Source organism: Sinohyriopsis cumingii, chromosome 16, assembly GCF_028554795.1.
Source record: "Sinohyriopsis cumingii isolate HCF-2022 chromosome 16, ASM2855479v2, whole genome shotgun sequence".
NCBI classification, from domain to species: Eukaryota; Metazoa; Mollusca; class Bivalvia; order Unionida; family Unionidae; genus Sinohyriopsis; species Sinohyriopsis cumingii.
Window position 1 is genome coordinate 40479449 of NC_142976.1, and position 26583 is coordinate 40506031.

Sequence of the window (26583 nt, forward strand, 5' to 3'; positions counted from 1 at the left end):
ACATGCTATAATTATTCTGATTGTAATGCCTGCCTGTATGATTGATATTTGATTGTAAGTACACATGTATGTCTATTAGCGCTGATATCCATATTGTTTGTATGTTTGTTCATCTGTATGTGTGGGTTTAATGTTATTTTTCATCACATGATAGGTTTATACATGGCAGCTGGAATATTTGGTCTGAAAAAAAATTAGAAGAATCACCAAGCTGAGACAAAGACAGAGGTGTGAGCTATCAGTGAACTAAAAAGGCAAGTACCTTTAAGACCACTTGGCCACCCGAGGCCATGATATCCAGATTGCAAAACATGTATATTAAGATGGATATCCAGATTGTAAAACATGTATATTTGCACTGATATCCAGACTGTAAAACATGTATATTTGCACTGATATCCAGGTTGCAAAACATATATATTAGCATTGATCTCCAGATTGTAAAACATATATATTAGCACTGATATCCAGATTGTAAAACATGTATATTTGCACTGATATCCAGATTGTAAAACATGTATATTAGCACTGATATCCAGATTGTAAAACATGTATATTAGCACTGATATTCAGATTGTAAAACATGTATATTAGCACTGATATCCAGATTGTAAAACATGTATATTAGCACTGATATTCAGATTGTAAAACATGTATATTAGCACTGATATCCAGATTGTAAAACATGTATATTAGCACTGATATCCAGATTGTAAAACATGTATATTTGCACTGATATCCAGATTGTAAAACATGTATATTAGCACTGATATTCAGATTGTAAAACATGTATATTAGCATTGATATTCAGATTGTAAAACATGTATATTAACATTGATATCCTGATTGTAAAACATGTATATTAACATTGATATCCTGATTGTAAAACATGTATATTAACATTGATATCCAGATTGTAAAGCATGTCCATTAGCATTGATATCCAGATTTTAAATCATGGCTATTAATGTGGACATCCAGTTTGTAAAGCATGACTATTTACATTAAAATCCAGATTGTAAAACCAATCAAATAACACTGATATCTGGATTGTAGTTGTTGTAGTTGTAGTTGTTGTAGGGTTTAATGCCATTTTTCAGCACACGATAGGCTTTACATGGCAGCCAGTATTAATGGTGGAAGAAGAACTGAGGAAAACCCTAGGAAAGAACCACCGACCACGAGAAGCTACTGGCAAGCTTTCTCACATACCCACAACGGCCAAATCTGAAACTTGAACCCACGCAGACAGAGGTCAGATGGTAGTGATCCATAACGGAGAGTGCTTTAGGCCACTCGGTCACGCGGGGCCCTGATATCTGGATTGTAAAGCATGTCTATTAACACTGAAATCCGGACTGTTATGCATGCTTTGTAGCATGAGTTACAATGCACCTTGCATCAAATCTTTAAACTGAATTGTCAAGTTCAGCTTTATTGGTAGTGTGCAAAATAATCCAGTAATTAGGTTGGAAACATCCTTCATACCGGGGAAACATGGCCAGATTAACAAATTGAGAGATATTCTTTCTCAATAAATGACAGATGCAATTGCTGAAAAAGAAATATTTTTTATGTATTGCTGAATGAAAATACAACAAATGGCTTGTAATCTTCAAATTACTGTGCAGATGTGATCACCATTACACAGACTAATGTGCTACAGTGGTGTAATTGTGTTCTGCTAGGGGAATTAGACAAGTGAGAGCGTTTTTCTTTTATACATTTAATTCAATATGAAGCCTTCTAGTTCTACATGCTGACTCTCTCTGGTGCCATGGTTGACCTTAGCTTATAAATGATCCTCAAGGGACCTCTTAAAAAGCATTTGCTGTGGACCTTTCTAGACTATGGCTTTTGGTCAGATTTTGTCTTCACCTGATGTCAATATGACTTAATGTCCATGAGGAACAGTAACAACAAAAACTTATTGATGGCTGCCATGATCTCCATATTTGTGGTCAGACAGAACTATTTTTATTTGGGTCCAATTATAAATTTCACACTTGGTCTGAGCTCTGGTGAAAACCCCATACTGAAACGAGTCTATTTCGGAGGAGTTGCATGATTTCAAGATGGCTCCATCATGGCCATATTGGGTGTTAAATACCATTTTATTAAGGACCAACTAGACTGCATAAGAAATCTTCTGATGAAAGCCAATGTTAATATGAATTTCTATCTGAGAAAAGTAGCTGCAACAAATTTTTTTTGCATGCCATTGTGACTGCCATACTGATAGTAATGTCAGCAAATTTTTCACTTAAAACCAACCATACACTGTAATAAGTATTATAGGTAAACCCCAATATATGACTTTCCATTCAGGAGTAGCAATATTGAGATTTCAAGATGGCTGTCATAATGGTCATACTGGAATTAAGATTAGCACCGTTTTCATTTGAGACTGACTAGAAGTCATCTGTGAAAAATCCTATATCAACTGCATAATGGACAGGTACACCTTCTGAAGGGTGAACCTTGACTGGAATGTGTACTCTACCAGTGTCCACTGACAGTGGAGCACATTCTTGTCAAGTGTGTCAATTTCCACCTTGTGAGACACAACTATTTCAGCATGAACTGTATGCCACCTGAGAAAGTCATGGACTTTTGAAGGGACTGTGGGTTATACAACAAATGTTAATCATGTTTGAAGATTTTATATGTGTTGCATTTGTTATTTTATGAGTGTGTGTGTGTGTGTATATATATATATATATATATATATATATATATATATATATGCATGACCTTGAGAATTTACTTCCCACACCATTTCTGGTTTTTGTGCTTTACCTTGGTTAGGTACACAGTAGCTTCTTAGTGGTAAATACATGTACATTCATAGAAACATTTTTGCTCATCTTCACATAAAACCTAATTCAACTTTCTAGCAATTACCTAACTTTTGAAGTCTAATATGAGTTTTGTAACATTATGGTCAATATGATAATTCTACAATATGGTTAAGATGATTGTACAATACAGTTATTATGATTGTTTTATAATTGGCATATTACATTAAATATGACAGTTTCATAACTGGACCAAAAGAAGTTAATATTATTATAGTTATGTAAATTGACACAGTACAGAAAATATGATAGTTTTGTAATTGGGCCAATATGGTTTCTACTCATTTATAAATTAAGTGAATGGATTCAACATTGTCTATAATATTTTTTGTTTGGTATTTTATAGCACATCAACCCAAGAAGCTTACTAAGTTCATAGACAATCAGAGTAAAGTGCCTTACCCAAGGATACACTACAGTAGCCAATGCAGGCTGATCAAATGTTACGATTCTAACTGGTCTTCTTTTGGAAGCAAGTTTCGGCATGCTAACCACTGTGCCACCACATCTTCTGTCTCAATTAGTCCCCTGTTTTTCCTTATCCATGTGTGCATAGGACATTATTCCCAAAACTGTGTGATTCTGCAAGTGAGCTGACAAGTTTGAGACTACAAGCATCGGTGATGTTTGTTGTCAATTTCTACACCTCTGAAGATAATGACCAATACTCCCTGATCATTACTTGAAACAAAGGTTCAGGAATATATATATATAGAGAGAGATAGAGAGAGAGAGAGAGAGAGAGAGAGAGAGAGAGAGAGAGAGAGAGAGGGAGAGACAGAGAGAGAGACAGAGAGAGAGAGAGTCTAATCTTATTATTACAGAACTGCTGCACAAATGAGGACCATATAGGGCATAATAATGCAAAAGAATTGCTACAAGTGAGGACTATAATAATGAAAGATATTGCTGTAAATGATTAATGAGGACAAGAGGTTATAGTAATTAGAGCTGAAACAAATATCCAAATATCTGAATTAGAATAATTTATTCAGTAAAAATAGGAATAGAAAATTAGTATTTGAATATTCGTCTTTTTTACCCAGCAAGTTTGACAAAGTTTTGTTACAGACCCAAACAAGGCAAAATGTAAACCATGCAACGTTAAATTAACTGGTTTTCAAGGGAACAACTTAAAACCTGCTAAATCAACTGAAATTCAGACTCATAAAATCATAATATTAAGATTCTGAATGGTCACATTGCTTTCAACATGATCATTTCTATTCATTCTACTCCTGAATGGTCACATTGCTTTCAACATCATCATTTCTATTCATTCTACTCCTAAAATGATATGGTGTACTATGACAAGTTGATGAAGAACATGGTACAATGCAAGAGTCATATCAAAGTCAACTAAATCTTTTGTATTAATCAACCAGAGTTCAGAACAGTACTCATACATTCATTGTCCAAAGCAGCTGTGGTCAATCCTGCATACTGTCTCCACTCTGCACCCAGATCATCTTGCCTTGGAATGTTAACACCAATATAATTCTGCGTTTGGTCTTGTATTCAAATTTTGAAGTCCTACACAAATATGGAATTACCAATCTGCTTAAATATCTGACATGATTCTCTCTTTTATTTCTTAAAAGTCAGATATGCAGATGCAAGCGTCATATATTGACCACCATGTACATTGGCAAGTTTACATGACTTTGGAAGACGGTCATTGAGGATGTACAAATCAAGACTGTGATTTTATAATAAAACTTAATACAAAGCTATAGTTATCAGGAATTATTTCAATTTGTTAAGGGATTATTGCACTTTTTCTTTCCTATGCTGTTTTGAAGATCATTTAACTGTTTGTTGAGAATCAATTTTTACTCCCAAAGTCAAATGGTCTACTCCCAAACTTGGCTGAGGCAGAAAACCTTGGCAGAGGTTACACTATACTAGTTATATAATCCTCGAGGTCATTTAACATGTATTGCAATTTAATCATATTTACAAGATGATTTTATTACTCATGTATGGTTCTCATTTAAAACAAATATATACCAAGTCTTCATGAGTCTCTTATGTTATAGCAGAAAATCCCAATGTCTGAGTTAGACATTTTATTGTTGGTCAGATAATTAAATTCAATTATATTGTCCATGGGATTCTGATTGTGCACAAAATCACTTCCCTGAGCAATATTTATGACAATTCCTGAATTAAACTAAATAGGTAATTGAGTTTCTGTCCTTTACTACTTATCTTCAGCACTAAAGTAACATTTATGCTAATGGATTGATTTTGAAGTTAAACAAGGTTAATAACATCTCATTCATTGGATCTTTCATTCTAATCCTCAGAAGATTTATCAAAGACAAATGCAATTTCACTGAAATGATTTCATATTACTTAGCTCTCAGTGTTTCTTTTTTTAAAACTTGGCTTGAATGGAACTGGGGGTTTCAATAACAACATTTCAGATGGAAAATTTGGTATTCATTTCATCACCAATAATGCACAATCTTGCTGTAAATGAGGAATGAGGACCAGAGGGTTTAATAAAACACAGTACTGCTCTCAAAGCAGCAATTTATCAGGGAGCAAATGAAATTCTTTAAAATGAGCGAGGATCAATATTTATCACATTTTCAAGCAGCATCTTTGTAAAAAGTAATTAATCAGTCACAATAAGCAGATTTGCTGACTAACATGAGATCAATTCTTATTTCATCGAAACCTCTGCAATCTAATTCTTTTTAGTATTACAATGTTCATCTATAAACCACACATTGTGTGCAAACATTAAAAGCATGGAGTTTTTAGTTAAAAAAATAAAACAATGCAGCCCAGATGTTCAGGAATGGCTTGAATCTTCCATTAAAAAAAAAAATGCACTGAATATATCGATCAAATATATAAAGCAAATTTAAGGAAAATATGTTATTCTTCAATATTTATTAGTAAAATAAAATCTGATGACTTTTCCACATCATGGCACCAGTCCATCAGTGACAATAAAATCTGATGACTTTTCCAGGTCATGGCACCAGTCCATCAATGACACTAAAACTGGTCTGTTAGAAATCTAACTTTGCATGGGAACATCTCATTACGATAACCCCTCTGTCATGGACAATGGACTGGCCCAATGTCTGAGTGCCCACAACATGGTCAAAAGACACTGATTTTCCAAATGTCCACTCTCAATACTGACATTGGCAACAGACTGTCCCAATGTCCTTACCGTAGTTAACACTGACAATGGCCACTGATTGTTTTTTTTTCATCAACGTGGATAACTGACCCAAACTGTCCAAAAGTCCATTCTTAAACATCAACAATAGATAATGATTATTAAAGTGCTCACATTGCAAACTGCAATGGGCCTACTGAGAGACAGTATCATCTCAGAAATTCCCATACAAGACAATATTCACTGCTATCTCTAAATGACCCTTGACACTTTACCATACTCATTGGTCTTGTTATTATGACTCTATGGTCACAAACTAAGTAACAGAAACAAAAGCAAAACCATCAAGTTTTGTAAAACTTAGAAAACAATTTAATTATCCAAGTTATGAATGAAAATGTGAGAGGAACTTACACTATTATGAAGTGAATTCTAACTAGTCCTTATCAAGGTCCATGAAAGTCCTAAATGAATGAAAAGTTCCTTATAAATTTCAAAACCAGAAATGTACTGGTCCTCCAAAAACTGTAACATTGCCAAACTGGCGTTGTCCAGAATTCCTTAAAATAATTTATAACAGTTCCAGAATAATATTAAAGTCCAAATAATGAACACTGTTTCCACTGGATAGTCCAAACAAATGTTTTTACTCTCGAAAAATATATAAGTACAACATAAAACACGTCTGCAGACTTACATCAGGAACACAATACAGTCCAAATAATCAGCACTTTTTATTTCCAATTAACAGTTTTTCCTCATGAATAATACCTGCAGCAATATTGGTCATGGTGATATTATTATCAATGTAACTCCATACTTTAACTTTTTTTTCACCTAACTTCGGCAAAATTCATGATATTATGTGGTTATATCGTTGTATAAAGTCAATAAGAGATATATGGGGGGGGGCAGAACAGGACATTTTTGTCCATGGTATGTAACATATCCAGTATTCACTCAGAACAAGCACAGGAAACCTCATAAATCTCTCTCAAATCATTAAATGTTTACCAGTAAAGACAGATTTATTCTTTTTCCCCTAATTAAATCCACTTTTTAATCCATACTGACCTTTGTAGAGACAAATGCCAGATGATGATCCTTTTATTATAGAACCATTTGTGAATGAAGATAATGGTTATCAATTAAATCAGAGATCCCATCATACAGGCAACAGACAGTTAGTCTATAGCGATCTATTGTTATGTATTGATAGGGAGGATTTATTATCATAGCATACTGATTTTTATACAAGATATATTACTACCATAATGTTAACATGCAAGTCCAACTGCACTGATCCAGATAATGTGCTAGCAGATCAGGCTCTATGTTGTCTGCAGTTGGGATCAATTTATAAGTTAACATATATGGTAGTTTAAAGTAGCATTCAAAATGAAGCAAGCTTCTATGATATAGGCCCTATTGATATAGGCCCTATTCAAAGTTTCATGATAATAAAATATGTGCTGATTTTAAAAAAATTATGCGAAAAAAATCAACGTAATGTATCATATTCTAAAGCCATTCTTCATTAAATCCCCCTACGTATAGATACCATATTCAGAAAGTTCTCATGCTTTTTAAAATGAAGAGGTGAATACCCCCTCCATATTTAATTTTAAAACAGACCTAGATTATGGCACCAACATATACTGAATTGCAGATATTTGTGTTGATTTCCCTGTAAATGGAATATTACTTGGTTAACATTTAAATGAAACAGAAGAATATCTTCCACAAGGTAAAAGAACAGTTATTAAATGGATGCAAAAGTAACTAACTGGGTGAATGGATGTATCCATAATTCAATGTCCCCAAGTACAACAGCATTCCTGCCAACCTTCCAGGCTGTTATTGGCTTTTTTAGACCCATAAAATCTGTTTTGTGGTCACAATTGAGGGTCAGTGGATGTGACCCTAATAGGCTATGATGTACAACTGAGCACTGAGGTACATGTATTAACACGTGTAAGACTATAAAATAAAATGGCTATATGCTGGCTGAGACTTTGGGTTGTAACACAGAGAGAGAGAGAGAGAGAGAGAGAGAGAGATATATATATATATATATATATATATATATATATATATATATATATATATATATATATATATATATATATATATATAGTTTCTGCTTGTGGCATCCATTAAACAATGGAATAGAGTATTAGTTTGCAGCTGCTCTCCATAAGTTCTGGGTGGGTGGGTTTCAAGATGATACAACTTTAATTGGTGTTCATATTTGCACTCCTTAGAGACTGGGAGGTACTGTTGCTAAAGTTCCCATGAAGACCTTGTTGAATTATTCTTATCACTGAAATTGATTTCTGTATCTGCCTCAATGCTGGGTGGTGTTACTATGTCAACAGATGCTGTGTATCCCAAAATGAGTAATGTGGAGTTTGGAGTTTGCAAACAATGATCTCCATTGCTGCTGGGCTTCACAGGAGTTCTGAAATTTAGTTTTGCTGGAATTTTCCAGAGGGTTCATCTTTCCCTGATTTACAGTTGCATGCTTTTAAGAATAAATCACACTTCCACACCACCCAAGTTTATTGTTAAAAAATAATCATATTTTGAAATTTCAAAATGGAATAAAACCCGACCTAAAAGAAATGTTGCTGCAGATCATAGTCTATCCAAGAATCTGTAATCATGATTGCTTAAACATTCTCACTCCAAGGAATGAAGTGTAATAACTTTGTTTCTTTGTTAATACCCATCTCTAATTTGCCAGACTTCAAACAAATTGTTTTTTTCTGCTTTGTGTACTTTTTGGTTTGGTAATAAGTCTGATGGGATCTGCCACACAATGCTGAAATGTCTAGCAAACACAAAGAAACACTTAGCTATTGTTGTTGTGAGCTTAGCAATATTTTTCAGTAAGGATAGGTTATAAATGACAACTGGTGAAGAACCTGGAAAATTCCCAGGAAGAACCAATGATACAAAGGAAGCTAATGGCAAGATTTCTCACATACCTTCAAAGACCGAGTAAAGGGAATTATTGAACATGAGCTTTGAGAGTACAGACTGAGGAAATCTGTCAGTGAGTAAAAGGAATTACTGAACATGATCTTTGAGAGTACGGACTGAGGAAATCAGTCAGTGAGTAAAGGGAATTATTGAACATGAGATCTGAGAGTATGGACTGAGGAGATCAGTCAGTGAGTAAAGGGAATTATTGAACATGAGTTTTGAGAGTACAGACTGAGGAATTCAGTTGGTGAGTAAAGGGAATTACTGAACATGAGCTTTGAGAGTATGGAAATCAGTCAGTGAGTAAAGGGAATTACTGAACATGAGATTTGAGAGTATGGACTAAGGAGATCAGTCAGTGAGTAAAGGGAATTATTGAACATGAGATTTGAGAGTATGGACTGAGGAAATCAGTTAGTGAGTAAAGAGAATTATTGAACATGAGATTTGAGAGTATGGACTGAGGAAATCAGTCAGTGAGTAAAGAGAATTATTGAACATGGGATTTGAGAGTATGGACTGAGGAAATCAGTCAGTGAGTAAAGGAATTATTGAACATGGGATTTGAGAGTATGGACTGAGGAAATCAGTCATTGAGTAAAGGGAATTACTGAACATGAGACTTGAGAGTATGGACTGAGGAAATCAGTCAGTGAGTAAAGGGAATTATTGAACACGAGATTTGAGAGTATGGACTGAGGAAATCAGTCAGTGAGTAAAGGGAATTATTGAACATGAGATTTGAGAGTACAGACTGAGGAAATCAGTCAGTGAGTAAAGGGAATTATTGAACACGAGATTTGAGAGTATGGACTGAGGAAATCAGTCAGTGAGTAAAGGGAATTATTGAACATGAGATTTGAGAGTATGGACTGAGGAAATCAGTCAGTGAGTAAAAGGAATTATTGAACACGAGATTTGAGAGTATGGACTGAGGGAATCAGTCAGTGAGTAAAGGGAATTATTGAACATGAGATTTGAGAGTATGGACTGAGGAGATCAGTCAGTGAGTAAAGGGAATTATTGAACATGAGATTTGAGAGTATGGACTGAGGAGATCAGTCAGTAAGTAATTATTTTCATTATGGTCCAGAACAGCATGGGTCATTAAATCAAGCACTGACACAAAAGTAAATCTCATATACATGGTTGTTTCCAAATTTCATTATTTCATACAAGAACAAAAACACGTTATCAATATTCCATTATCATGCTTTTAGTTTCCAAAAAGAAGGATGTTAATAGTGGTTTTGCTTTGCTAATCGGGCTCAACCAGATGAGTTTATTAGGACAATAAAACTAGCAGTATTATCCTAAAAAGATTTTAAAAAAAGAACAACTGATATTATGATTCTAGTTCATTTTACAAAATCTTGGCTAGTACCATATACGCTGAGTCCAACTCAAAGAAGACAGGCCCTGATCTGCCATTACATAAAGCACTGGCAGATCAGGGTATATGTTGTTTATTCAACTAATTACTCCTAACAAGCCACAATGACACAGATCTGCCAACACATTATGCAATGGTAGATCTGGATCTATGCATTCTGCTTTTGGTTCTGACTGGTACATGAATATATACAGTAAGTGCCTTGGTGACATGCTGCCATAATGGTATCACTTTATTGTGTTTTTACTGCTCTAAATTTTAATATTCAAGAAATTACAAAAATGCTGCATTAGCGCTGGTCTCAATTGCTATTGTGAATTGTATCTGGCGCCACACTTAAGAAATGTATTAATGCAAGCAACCTGAAAAATAAAGAAAATTTCTCTTATGTGTGATTTAATAATTCATTACCATTCTTTTCTACAAACATGCCAAAAGTGTGCAATCAATTCATCTTCTCGTGATAAAGGTATTCATAATGTTAAAACTGCTGTCCCATGGTTTTCCTTTTGCAGGGGTACACAGACTCCAATTTTTCAGCCATTTCTGGTCATTCACCTTTCAGGCAATTATATTAAACATCTGGAATCATGACAAGTTCTCTTTTTCATGAAGAATTTTGAATAATTATTTTATTATTTCATGGAAAAAATTACAATTGCCAATAACAATGCTGACAACAGTAGGTCCTGGATGTGGTTGTTTAAGAGTAACCACCACTACAGGGTAATACCATCATCTGGCCATTCTTTTTGGGTGCCAAAAATGCCCACTGAGGGCTCCGAGGGTGAATGACATAAATACTGTTCAGGTTAACCAAGAAAAGACAGATATTACATAAATAAAACAGGTATGAAATTAATAAAACAGGTATGAAATAAATAAAACTCACATAAAAGAAACACTCCTTATTCATTTGTCAGGCTTTTCACATTAATACATTTTTAGACGCAGCACTGAATTTCATTTGCAATGTGATTTGAAAGCAACTGTAGCAATGGATCAGAATTATACTTTTAATATGGACCTAATATATAGATCCATATTATCTGTTTCATGCATCTATTTACAGATAACAACTGAAGAAAGAAAAGCACAGCTGGTAAAACACAAAAGACTTTCAACTGTAATTTTCAAATCCAGGATCAGAGAGTTATAGAAATTAATCACTGAAGGAATCAAGTGACATGAACAGCAACGACTGATGTAATAGAAGGACATTATGTGAACTGGATTCAACCGTCAACAATGAAATGAATTATAACCTGTCCAAAGAAAATAGCTGCTGACAAACACGAAATGCAATCACTCAAAACCTATCTTCATGCATCAGTAAAAACTGGTTAGCTTTATATATAAATGAACAATGACGATTTATGAAGTCTGGAAGCAAGTTCAGAAAAAGGGAATAAGAAACAAAGACCACAATTAATTGAAATGCATGTCCATGGATAAGTAAGATATTTCTGAGGACTACATTTTATGCATGACAAAAATATTTAAATAGAACCACTTGAAAACTGTAACCCTTCTGACAATCATTTTCACTGTTTACGGAATTATTCTAAGGTAGTATCTAGATGTCTTCTTTCACAAACAAAATCGACAATATGGCTGATGGTGAAACAGCTATAAGACTGGAAGTGGATCCTGTAAACACAAACGATACCCATGTTACTAACTCTTACATCTATCCATACATTTACTGGAATAACTCAGAAATATACAATTACTACCTTCCTTCTGAGGAAATCAGCAGCTCTGAAAACCAGATGCATATAGCCCTAGTTTTTCACACCTACTTCACACCAATTTTAATTATCATTGGTGCAGTTGGAAACACCTTAACAATTTTTACACTGCACCGAAAAAACATGTGCAACTGGTCTATATGCTACTACGTGACTGTCTATGCTGTTGGGAATATCTTTGTTTTGTTCCTTGCCACTGGTCTAGCTTGGGTAAGTTCCGTGGCGAACATAAAGTATGTAAGTGATATAACTGACTGGGGCTGCAAGCTGTGGCAGTTTATTCTACGTGTAATAACATATTCTGGTATATGGCTAGTAGTTGCTATGATGATTGACCAGTACATTTATATATGGCATCCATTCAAAGTTGGGGTAATGTGCAATGTTTTTATGGCAAAGTTTGCAACAGTGATGATTTTTGTCGGACTAATTGTGGTAAGCGTTCATTCCATGTGGACCTTTGAATTGCTGCCTAATGGATGTTACATTCTTCACACACCAAATGACCTTCATGCCCTGATCTGGCCATGGGTTGCTGTCAGTTTTTACTCATTCATTCCAATTCTGATCCTAATTGTACTGATAATGCTCAATATCTGTGGATTATTCATAAAAAATCCCTGTAAGAGATCCTCAGCACAACTTCAGTTGCCAGTGGATTTCACATTGTCGGTCCTCGTTCTTGCCGCCCTATTTGTGCTGTTTGTCACCCCTGCTACTATTATCCACATTATTGAGTTCACCTTGCCAGTGTCATGGTTGAACCATGCTGACTTTATACAAAAATTTCAAACAGCTAAAATTGTGTGTACTTTTCTTGTGTCTCTAAACCCTGTGTTAGGCTTCTACATACTGGTTTCCTTTTCCAGTAAGTTTAGATCGGAACTACGTGGTTTCACACTATCATGCTGGCAAGAAGGATCTTGCTTTAGAAGATTTACCCAAATTTATGAGATGCAAGTCAATTCCAATGGTAGCTCTACTCAGCTAGAATACGAGCACAACTCAGAAACTACTCCACTATAACAAAGAGCACTACTCTGAGGCAACATAAATATTCCAACATACTTACAAAGTTTGGAGATTTCTCAACTAAGAATAATTTCACACACCGGTCGTACCATTATAAATGTCCATGTATGGCTATGTGCTTTTAAAATATTGCATCTCTTCTAAACCAACTTAGAATTGTAAGAATTAAAATACAATTCAAACTCCATGCATAAATAAATGTATCAATACTTCTTACACTTCAAAATTACAAGCTACAGAATAGATTAAATGTGAACATCTCAAAATTATGTAGACTATATTAAATATGGACATTTCAACATGGTGTAGACTATATTAAATATGGACATTTCAACATGGTGTAGACTATATTAAATATGGACATTTCAACATGGTGTAGACTATATTAAATATGGACATTTCAACATGGTGTAGACTAAACTTGAACATCTCAACATGATGTGGACATCTCAACATCTACTGGACTAGATTAAATGTTAAACATCGCAACATGATATGACTGGATTAAATGTTCACATCGCAACATGATATGACTGGATTAAATGTTCACATCACAACATGATATGACTGGATTAAATGTGAAAATCTCAAAATTTTTTTGACTATATTAAATATGGACATTTCAACATGATGCAGACTAGATTAAACTTGAGCCTCTCAACATGATGTGGACATCTCAACATCTACTGATTAAATGTGAACATCTCTAACATGATATGGCTGGATTAAATGTGAACATCACAAAATGATGTGGACTAGATTCAATGTGAACACCACAACATGATGTGGACTAGATTCAATGTGAACACCACAACCTGACGTAGACTAAATTCAATATGAACACCAAAACCTGATGTGGACTTGATTCAATGTGAACACCACAACCTGATGTGGACTAGATTCAATGTGAACACCACAACCTGATGTGGACTTGATTCAATGTGAACACCACAACCTGATGTGGACTAGATTCAATGTGAACACCACAACCTGATGTGGACTACATTAAATGTGAACACAACATGATGTGGACTAGATAAAAAATGTGAACATATCATGATGTGCATTAGATTAAAAATGAACATCTCAACTTGATGTGGACTAAATTAAATGTGAACATCTTAACATGATGTGGACTATATTAAATGTGAACATCTCAACATGATGTGGACTATATTAACTGTGAGCATAACATCATGTGAACTAGATTAAAAATGTGAACATCTTAACATGATGTGAACTAGATTAAATGTGAACATCTCAACTTGATGTGGACTATATTAAATGTGAACATCTCAACATGATGTGGACTAGATTAAATGTGAACATCTCAACTTGATGTGGACTATATTAAATGTGAACATCTCAACATGATGTGGACTATATTAACTGTGAGCATAACATCATGTGGACTAGATTAAAAATGTGAACATCTTAACATCATGTGGACTAGATTAAATGTGAACATCTCAACTTGATGTGGACTATATTAACTGTGAGCATAACATCATGTGGACTAGATTAAAAATGTGAACATTTTAACATCATGTGGACTAGATTAAATGTGAACATCTCAACATGATGTGGACTGTATTAACTGTGAGCATCTTAACATGATGTGGACTAGATTAAAAATGTGAACATCTCAACTTGATGTGGACTAAATTTCCTGTGAGCATCTCAACAAGAACAGGATAATTCATCATAATGTGCTGAATATTGGCACACTCTTGTAAATACAATTTCCATTCCACCTCTAAAAATGCAACTGGGTTCAGAACGACTACAGACTATTTAGCAAAATGTCTGCTTTGAAACTGTTTGATGATGACATACTTTTTCATAATTAAATTGAAATTTCTGCCTAAAACTGTTCTATTGAATTTGCCATGTTCTTTAAAAGTTTTTTTCTTTCAATCTTTCTGTGACTACACTCTCATTCATCAGCTGTAACCATCCATGATAATAAAATCTGAATCTCATATCAGGTTGTTCTTGCTATTACCGATTAGGAAATGTTGTGAATCAATAATTCCTACTCATGATATTATTAATTTCAAGCAAGAAGATATCCCAATTTTACCAAGCTGGCATTTTCTTTATCCAGACAGTGAACAATTGCAAGCTTAAAGTAAAAAGCTTTAATATTAACCTTAATCAAATGTGTAGAAGGATGTACCATACGTAGACATGCATACAGGCATCCCAATGTTGAGCTTCCACCAAGACAAGCTTGACAAAACTCCAGTACAAATGTTCACTGCTATGCAAGGCAAACATGAGCTGATCTAAAATCCATGAAAAACTCTCCAGCTCATGAAGAAAGTGAGAGGCTTGCCTGGTCTGAGTTGACTTTCTTTCCCTATTACTGAATCTCGTACAAGTTGTCTGATACTGTGATTCTGTTTCAATCATGATATATACTTCCTGAAAACAAAGCATTATGTTGTTGTTGTTGTTGTTGTTGTAGGGTTTAACGCCATTTTTCAGCACACGATAGGCTATACATGGTGGCCAGTATTAATGGTGGAGGAAGAACCTGGGTAAACCCCGGAAAGTACTACCGACCCACGAGAAGCTACTGACAAGCTTTCTCACATACCCACATTAGCCGAATCCAAGACTCGAACCCACATAGACAGAGGTGAGATGTCAGTGATCCATAAAGGAGAGCGCTTTAGACTACTCGGGGCCTCAAAACAAAGCATTATCAGTAAGCAGAAACTCACAAGGTACCATACCTCTGTGACACGACAGTACCTATAAAAGTATCCAATAAAACCGTCAAAGCCGGTAACAGCATCCAAAATTTTTAGTGAATGCCTAAAATCCAAGATATGCAATGGCAATAGAACAAATGGTGTGCAAATCAGTGTAATATTCAATATCACAGAAGGGGGCCGTAACGACAAATTCCAAATGTGTGAAAATGGTTCATCTTACAATGCTAGTTCATCGTTGAGGTGATGCAATATATTAAACTGGAATTACCCCACTATATACTTGTAACCAAATTGTATTACTGTCTGAAAACAAGATAATCATGAACTGCACATTACATGCTTATTCCATATTTATCAGTCTTCTGTGTAAATAACTGAAATGTTTGTGTAGAAGTAACTTTTCTTCTTTCAGTCCTAGTGATCATGACATTTGTCCTTTTGAGCATGAAGTCAGTAGTTTACTTCCTTACTTTAACTCATTCGGCCCCAAAGACTTTTGTCATTTTTGCCTGAAATGTGGGTAGGAAATGCATTTTGGAGGTTATTTCTGAATACATTCAAATACATCTGCTTCCAAGAGTTTTTAGCTTAGACTGATGCCGAGTTGTGCTAGAAATGTTTTTCATTGGCTATTTGGCTCATGCATGTATAGAAGGGTAAAAGTTGGAGTGGGTTTTTCTTTTACTTATTGGACACATCATTTTAAACTCCTGACCACTTCTTACACCCAATTCCCAATTTATCCTACTTTTTGCAAAGGTTAACCTGTCTGTGTGCAGTTCAGTCTAGTTTGCCTTGGATCATAGGCCAAAAAGTCTAAAATCCGGACAGAAAATCCAATTCCGATAACAGGCAAAAAAAAATTGTTAAAATAAATCGGGTTTCAAAAGATATGTTTTCCCCTCTTCATTTTGTAATGCAAGCAGAAAGTCCACATTATCTGGTAGAGCTACATCTGTCTGCTTTATTGTAATACCACCCACTTTGGTGTATCTTAAATGACCTTGATGCTACAGAGCTTGGAAATAGGGTACAGCCTCATCACCCCTACAGGTAGGATTGGGGCTGAATGAGTTAAGTGCAAAGCATCCACAAAGTATTGACCAAATCTCATATAAAATACAGTTTTATGGGTGTGTTTAAAATTGGGGGGGGGGGGTATATTTAGATTTAATTTTGCAATACTTACCCATCACTTATGTATAGCTTATACTTTTTGTGTCCAAAAACCTCATCTATTCAATGTGAATGCATCCATCCTCTGAGTGGATAATTTTCAACAAGACATGGTCCACTTGTGCATCTCACATGCCATTGTGCAGATCAGTCATCTTTGTCATAGGCAATGATTACACTAGGTCATCAGAGCCTAGTGGGAGGAGGCATCAGCAATAGGAATACCACCCAATCTAATCCCCTTCCCTAGTCTGAACCTGGTCGAAAGACTCAATCCTGCATAAAATGTGACGAGTGGGGAGGTGGGTGATTCACATCTTTATCTCCATACCACGAAGCCTCGGAATGTTGACCAGTGAATTGTTGGCATCCGTTATGGAATGACAGGTGGCCACTGACCAGTCACTGGAAAGAAATGACCAGAGACAAGACAATGATCACTTATACAGACAAGCTGACAAGTGGCCAGTCAGCAATCAATGATCAGCCACCGCCAACTCGGTCACTAGTCATATATATGTGATAGCTTGGTATCTCTCAGCAGCTCCTGTGGCAACTTGCCTTTCCCATTTGAGATTTGGCTAGGTTGATTGGAATTATGGTTGCCAGTGAACCTGGAGTGCCATACTCTATACACACCCCTGTACAATGAGCCCTTGACACAGAGAAGGACAACAATCTGAAATTGTATACGGGCAAACTGACAGTCCAATGGTTTTGACAAAGTTCACAAACTTTTTCACAATTCAAATTGGCACTTCACTGTTCACGCTGCCTCTGTACCCCTGCCTCATGTAATATTAACATAATATGAGGTGGTGAAGATTTAATATGATTTAGCTTATCAACAGCAGATTATTGATCATCAGGAGAAAGACTGTGGCACATCAATTTCCTTTAACTAAAAGCAGATCTCCATTTCACCATGCTTCTGCCCAGGAATTAACAGTCAACAAGTAAGACTACTTATGAACAATACTGTTCCCCTTTAAGAAAATGGGTGACTGGGTTGAGGAAGTCTCTAATATGACTTTGGGAACAGTGTAGGGCAATAGATATTTGACTCAGTGCTGGTCATCTGACAATCATATTGAACATGGAAGCTGATTTTCTATCATGCAAATTAAACCACGATTGTGAATACATGTAAAATGTTGAAATTTCCATGAAATGGAAAATAATTTTGTAAATGTGATATTGACCTTTTGTTGCCTAAGACCAAACTGTAAACTGCAAAGATATATTTCATACAAACCAGACATTGATGCCTTTTCTGTATCTTAAAGTAATGTCCCTTTACCATATGTTATCCCCCCTTTCAGCATACCGAATTCTTGATGATAATTAAATTCCATGAACCTATAGTACCCACAGGGATCACATACCCACCTATCAGCTCTGTCTCTCATCTTGTATCCTGTGACCTCATTAAAGACTGACCAGTCATGTGACCTATGCAGCATCTAGTATGATCCCAAAGGGTACGATAATTTCAATGAAATTATCATCAAACTTCAACCTAGTAAGTATCATTTAATTTTCAAATTAAATTTTGAACAGTAAAGTACTGAAATTGTACATACAGAAAAGTTTGGAATATATCATTTACACTGATACAAATTAGGGTGGCTGAATTCACAGTGTAAGATAATTAGCAAAGCTGTGAGAGGTCAGATTCTAAACTTGTTAGTAAATATGTATTCATTAGGAGAAGTTAAGTGGGTATTATCAATAGTTTTCCCTTACTTTACTGACAGAAAGGGATACATGTGGTCAGCATGGTCAACTGTCAAGTCTGATTTTATGTGTTGCAACTTGCTTGGGAAACAAACAAATATTTGAATGCCAATTTTCTATATGAAAATTCCTAAAAAGTATGGCACTCCCTTGCTTATGTGGTAGTCGGGGGCACATTACTGCTGACCAAATTATGTAACAAACAGCACTGTAGTGAGAGCTGTGATATATATGAAACTGCTTTATATTGAGAATAACCTGATATATAGAGCTGTACTGTATCAAATACTATCAAACTTTTGTTAAATAATTGTGTTTTTAAAAATGAAATGAAGATATAAAGACTAAGTTTCTCCTTGTTCTCTTTAAACCCTTATTGTTATACATTGGTATGAATTAGGTCATGGAATCCATTGTAGTACCAAATAATATTCTGAATTGCATTATAACAAGGTACATTTAATGGGCTAGACCTGTACTGCTTTGAATGTTTGCTTATTCATTTCAACTATACACCATAGCACTAACTGAATAAAAACAATATAGTTCCAAAGAACCCTAGTATTGATTCTAGGAAAAAAACTTAATTTGTCCGATGTTATTGAGTTTGGACCAGACTTCCTTAAGTAAATGCATATTTCCCTGGACATAGTTACTGTTCCAATGACCGTAGTGAATTCAATTTATTACAGACAAGTGTAAGTTTTCTTCAATCACAGATGATAAAAGGTTCAGTCATCCACAAAATGTTCATATTTTGGTCTTTGTTATATTTCATAAGGTTAAAAAAAAATCAAACTTGAATCTTCATCATGACTGCAAAACCCATGATCACAATGTATTGGAAAATGTTTAAAATAGACAGACAATGTGAAAGTATGAGTGGATTATCTATATGTTAACTACTTCACTATATAAAGAAAGAAGGAAACTATGGAAAGGTTTAATATGTCTGAACCTTCATTCTGCATTATAAATCTTTGCAGAAGGAATCTAACAGCTAGGTTAATCAAACTGGAGATAATTAGAAAGAACAAGAGACCCAAGTGGGAGTGACATTGCTGGCTCACATAACTTGCTGAGTAAAACTTAACCATTACATATAGTGGGCCTTGATAGTATTGTAAGACCACAACCATATACAAAGCACCTCCCCATTCTTTATATCGTGTCAATTTTACGTAGTTTATTATACTCTGATATAAGTTATTTCTGAAGATAAACATGTAACTAATAAGCAGTCTCTTGCTTAAAAATGAACTCATCCAAGATCTTAATAGAACTGAATGAGAAACAGTGTGTGTGTGTGTGTATAAGTGCGCATGTGTGTGTGTGTGTGTGTGTTAAGTGTGTCTGTGTGTGTCTGTATGTGTGTGTGTGTGTGAGAGATTTCGATTTTTAACATAGCTTTAAAACATTTTCAGTCATATCGCTACGATGTCTGCAGAGTGGCAGTTTATAGTGAAGTCTAACGCTGGGGCTACACCACAGACATCAAGCATCATGTCCCACCTAGTCACATTATCATAACACCTTAGGCTGACAATTCCTAACACTAACCTCTTAATGTTGAGTGCCAGGAGAGGCAGCTGCTAGTATCATTTTTGTAAGTCCTTAATATGACTCGGCTCTGGTTTGAACCCATGACCTCCTGCATTTGAGGCAGATGCTCTAACCACTAAAGTCAACAAAACAGTCAAAATAGTCCCTTACTTTAATGAGGTAACAAACTCAGCCAATCTGATGCAAAAACAAATAAGTTTATTTAGCAGAAGTGAGGCATACTCTGGTCTTCAAAGCGGTCAGCCAGTTAGATACAAGATCATCTCATAAATATGCGTTTTGGTCTTGCTCATAATGGAACTTGTCCAGTGAGATACAAGATTATGTCATAAATTTCAAATATGCTTGACTGTTGTTCATAATCAGACTTGTCCAATATGTGAATGGTACCAGAAAATTTTACTAAGATAGATAGAAATCTGATCACAAAATATAGCTGCTAGAGTGTTCATGAACAATAATATTCAAGATCACCTTATTAAAATGTGTGAATCTCTCTCATAATTGTAATCTCTGAGAAGACCTCAAGACGATGACGTAGGTCAATAAACCAGGTTTCATAAAAAGTATTATCAGAAATAGTCTTTAAAGTGGTATCATGCCTCATATAATAACCTCACTATTATTGCTTGAGCTTACTTTGTACTGATATCATCAAATAGCTTAATTATAGAAGTTCAAATTTAATCAAAACCAAAAAAGAGATATTGCTTTAAGTGTTAACAAGCTCAAACAATCAGCTGTAAAATGAATATACTGTATACCGACCTTGTTCATTACTGAACTCATTCAAAATCTTGATGATATGAAACCACATTCAAAATCTGATGAAGTGTGTGTTTGGGATTTTTAATGTAGCTTTAACAGTATTTTTAAGCATATCACTACGATGTCTGCAGTGTGACAGTTTATAGTCATGTCTAGCACTTGGGCACCATGTGGCAGACATATAGCATGATGTCCCATCCAGTCACATTATCCTGACACCAGGCCGACCAGTCCTAACACTAACCTCTTAATGCTGAACGCCAAGTCACATTATCATTACACAACAAGTCAACAAGTATTACACAACAAGTCAACAAGTATTACCACTAACCTCTTAATACTGAGCGCCAAGCAAGGCAGCTGCAAATACCAATTTTATAAATCTTTGGTATAACTCGGCTGGGGTTTGAACCCATGACCTCCCGCATCCAGGGCTGACACTCTAACCACAAGGCTACCAGAGCGGTTTCAAAATCTGATCAAACTAAGAGATGAAATATGGCATTCAAAATGGTCACAAGCATTTGCCAATGGAAGCATAATGAATATGGGACAAATAATTTGCCCTTAGAGCCCGGTGAGCTCAATAAAAAAAATGTACTCTCATGCGACATTAGAACAAATCAGTGTTGTCTATCCATGACTCTCTAATACGAAAATGTCCCTAGGGACTTCAAACACAAAATTCTCTCCTTTGACAAATTCTAAATTCTAAGTTACCCAGCAAAATCAATATGAAGTCCTCAACAATTAAAATTGTAAAGTGTTTATTGTTTGTAAGTTGAGAACTTAATCTGACAGTTTCTGTCTAAAGGTCCAAACACTACTCCCAATATCATGGATTTCAAGAGTTATTTCCATGGCTTACCATTACAGAAACATGAACCAATGCATTTTATGTCCTCAACAAAACATCATTATGTTATTTTGCTCATAAACCTTTGTAATTAAACTGTAAAGTCATGGCTAATTACCAACCCAAGGTAATAAAGTTCTGCTTACTGAACTGATCCAAATGTGGTTGAGATTTACTACTACATGCATGAACCATATAAAATTGATTATAAACTCCACATACCCAGATCTGTCCAATGCATTATGCAGTGGCAGATCTGGGTTGGTGCAGTTTGTTAGGAGTGATCAGTAGAACAAATGACATATTCTGATGTGGAGGTGCATTATGCTATGGCATATCAGAATCTCTGTTGGCAGTTTGCATTGACTTATTAGTACAGATGGTACCAAATTTACTTAACATACATCAATACTTGTTTCAGTTGTTATACTTACAAGCTATATGCATTGCAAAAAAATTCTTTTCACTACTTTCAATCTTAATATCGTATGGTTGGTAGATATCTATATCTAAAATATTGTTGAGATATACATGTACTGATCTTCCAAGTCTGATCAAAACTCGTTTGTCTGTCTGTCTGTCTGTCTCTCTCTCTCTATATATATATATATTCACTTACAAGTTGAATTGAACTGTAAACAACAAAGATTCTGATCTGCTGTAGCTTAATGTACCTGTCAATCAGGGTCTATATTGTTTGTTCCACTGATTTCTCCAAACAAACTGCACAGACCCAGATCTGCTGGTGAATTATGCAACATCAGATCAGGGTCTGTTCAGTTTGCAGTAAGACTCAACTTGTAAGCTAGCATATATGGTACACTTTTTCAATCCGTGTAGTGCTTTCACATTTACTGAGAAGAAACAGAATAGCAAAGTTGTAACTCGAACAAGAAAAATAACTCTGAATAATATTGCTAGCAACTGCTGAAAATCAAATTAAGACTTGATTCTCTTTAATGCAGTCGTTGTTGTTGTTGTGGGGTTTAACGCCATTGTTGAGCACACAGTAGGCTATACATAGCAGCCAGTATAAATGGTGGAGGAAGAACCCGGGAAAACCTCCGGAAAAAACCACCGACCCACGAGAAGCTACTGGCAAGCTTTCTCACATACCCACATTGGCCAAATCCGAGACTCGAACCCATGCAGACAGAGGTGAGATGGCAATGATCCATATCAGAGAGCGCTTTAGATCACTTGGCTACTCATGGCCCCCTTTAATGTACAGTCAGCCTCAGGTCAAATATGGCTTCAATCCATTAAGTTATTTTATGGCAAAGTACCAAATTGAATGGCAAGAACTTAAATCAAACAGTGACCATAACTATCCATACATTTCTGGAAAATGATGAAAATGACTCTGTTACAGGTTTTCACATTACAAAATTTGATTTAAATTCATGAATAAGTTCAAAGTCTAAGAAGGGGCATAACTCCATAAACCTCTGCCTGAAAATGGTGAAAATTGAATCTGACCAATATCATCTCAATCTAATGTCTCATCACATTTGATTTCAATTGATTAGGTCCTTCAAAGTTACTAAGCACAAACAAAATCTGCTGTGGAGATGATGGGATGGGATGGACAAACACCACTAGCACAATATGCATCTCTACTGACATGGCAGGGCATAAAAAGAGATGGGCACAAGTTTCATGGAAGATGCATTGTGAGGAAGATCTTGTGGTCTTCAACTCTGATGATGTCAGAATTAATGCTTATACATAATTAATTGTTGGTCTGAACTGGTAATGCCCTCAAACAACAAGAACACTGCTAATTTAGCTCTCAATTACGGAACAGAACCACATTGATTTTCCCCCTGCATCATGCTTTAATAGATTAATGAAACTTGTTTTCATGCAATAAAACAGACCAAAACCCTTGTGAAATTTTGGGGGCAAATTAATTTGGCAATTAGGAAAGGGTTAAATGTAGACTGAAAAATGAGACAATTTATTTCAACATGGCAATGGCATAAAAATCATTAAAACAGCACAGAGTGCAGCTGAGATAATATGTGTCAATACTGTCAAATATCACAATTACTGAGCATAAACTTTAAACCAACAAAAAGAACCTTCAGTCAAGACTGAAAATAATTTTAAAAAATCAACATGAGTAATTAGTTAAAACAAATGGAATCAATTGCCACAATTTAATATCCTCTGTCCATGATACTGCATACTATCATAAATCTCCAACAATAAGTCATTCCCTGCTTTTAACAAATTGTGGCAACTATTTTAAAATTAGAAAGCTGTATCCAATGTTAAGCTCACTTCTATTGTAAAACAAATTTATCAAACAGGTCCCTGAACTTATCATAGACAAAATACAGTAAACAAAATGAATAAATCTGAAAGCTTTCTCAGTGTTGCTTTTTTCAATGGTAGTCTGAGGACGCAATGTTTGATAGAGAACAGTGCAAGATATGCATGATTCTGAAAAGATGATAAATCACAAACAGGCCAACTCCAATGTTTTCATAAGCCAATGGAAAGACAATTTGTCTTGCAAATCCGCAGAATGGAATGATGCATGCTGAGAAGCTGGATTAAAGAACTGTTCCACCAGTGCAAGTGGTGGAATGATGCATGCTGGGATTAAAGAACTGTTAGTCAAGCTAGCTGACATGTGTACACAAAAAGCTCTAAACTGATAACCGTACTGTTGCAATTTGACAAGTTTAGAACCAAAGGTGGGATTTTTTTTAAGGTGTTTAAAGCAATAAAGGGATAAAAGGTGGTCCATGATGGTTTTTAAGTCCCTGATTACTAATCAGCTGACTATTGGCTAAAATGAGACATAACGATGATACTGACCCAAAAAATGATTACAGCAAAATCACTTAAGTATCTTGATTCTTCTGTAACAAACACATGCACTTGGAAAACCTTGATTTAGACTGGATCAAACACATGCACTTGGAAAACCTTGATTTAGACTGGATCAAACACATGCACTTGGAAAACCTTGATTTAGACTGGATCAAACACATGCACTTGGAAGACCTTGATTTAGACTGGATCAAAAAGTGAATAAGGTGGCACTTTCAGATGCTTGTTTTGTTATGGAGCATAATTTGCTATTCATCACAGCAGATCATTTTACTAAATTGGGTAAAGTTACGTTTCCATTTCTGACAACACACATTGTCCCTCATGTCCTAGTCCCCAGCTGGGACAGAAAAACACAAAACATTATAGGAGTCAGAAATTTAGCTTCATGATAGAGAATTCACAACAGGCAAAAAATTGCTCTGGTTTTGTTTTAAAACACCTAAAGATATACAAAATTTATGTCAATAAAAAATCTACTGGTTTGGAAGTTAATCTACTGATCACAGTTCTAAAATCGAATTACTAGATGTCTGGGTTCTATCACATATATGTCTTTGCTATAAGCCTAAAACCGACAAAGTACATTGACTGTAGCTTGTGGCCCAAAAAATGTGGTGGCACTGGTCATGGGAGTGCAAGGTAAGAGTATGGGTCACAAACAGCTTTGCTAATCTGATGTTTAAAAAATTAAAATATTGGTTGGTTTTTGTTGTTTTGGGTTTAACGCCATTTCACAGCTCAAGATAGACTGTAAATGGCACAGGACCGGTAGAGGAAGAACCTGGGAAAACCCTGGCAAGAACCACATCCGACAGGAAGATACTGATAAGCTTTCTCACATACCTACACTGGCCAAACCCAAGACTGGAACCCATGTGGATAGAGTTTGGCTGAAGTTTGACCTAATGATTTTGACATTGATATTTGTGAGTGTCCACCAATACATCATATGCCCACACTTTAGATTAAGCTGAATATTATAATTTGTTTACTTTCATTTCACTACCATTTTACCCCACCCTCTTTGAATCTGGAATATAACTTGGATAGGCTCTATGTGAAGGTTGTGGCCAGCTTCATGTGAAATGTTACAGGTGTAATTGGACAAATGAAGTGAGATTCATGTTCCATGGCAACTACCTTATGCAAAATTTGCATAAAGACTATCCTAACAAACATTCCTAGCAAGTCTGATCAAAATGTGGCTTAGATGTTCTGGAGAAAAAGTAGAAAAAAGGTTTTCCACATGGTTGCTATAAAAAATAAAATTGTGCTGCTTGAGCCATGCTAACAACATTTTAAAATTTAACATTTTAAAAGGCATGTTCTAAGACACTCCAACCAAATCTGACTGACCAGTTTGCCAAGTGACCATGCCACTAACAGGAATCCATATTGGAAATATCTTACAGAAATATGTCTTAAAAAACATTACTACCAATTTCTATGTTTGAAATTGGCCAGGCAATTCTTGCACAGAAGTTACAAATAGGTTTACCGTGTGGAATCCACAATATTGCCAGGGAAGCTACCCCAGTCAAAAAAAGTTTGATGAAGCATGTCCTAAGAAACACTCCTACAAAGATTTTCTTTATTCAAATTTGAGTCAGCTAATCCAGAGATGTCAAAAACAGATTTTTGAACTGATTGTTAAGGAAGATGCACCACTGTTAGGGAAGCTAGTTCAAAATAATTTTGAATGAGCATGTGCTATATGATATTTGATCAAAATTGGCCAGCTATTTTGGA

General features: G+C 35.4%; 2 protein-coding genes across 2 annotated transcripts in view; one reads left to right on the forward strand and one right to left on the reverse strand.

Annotated features, from left to right (window-relative positions):
* The window catches only part of LOC149780279 (ATP-dependent RNA helicase DDX1-like), a 339496-nt gene that overhangs the window by 201954 nt on the left and 110959 nt on the right, over positions 1 to 26583 (reverse strand). The gene's annotated exons all lie outside the window — the stretch shown is intronic.
* Positions 11461 to 15146, forward strand: LOC149780280 (uncharacterized). The gene has a single exon (XM_089937078.1). It carries the CDS (start codon positions 11962 to 11964, stop codon positions 13156 to 13158), a length of 1197 nt encoding a protein of 398 aa, XP_089793204.1. The 5' UTR covers positions 11461 to 11961; the 3' UTR covers positions 13159 to 15146.

What these genes read in the sequence shown, in the direction of transcription:
- LOC149780280 (XM_089937078.1), top strand. Translation starts at nt 11,962, where the DNA reads ATGTCTTCTTTCACAAACAAAATCGACAATATGGCTGATGGTGAAACA.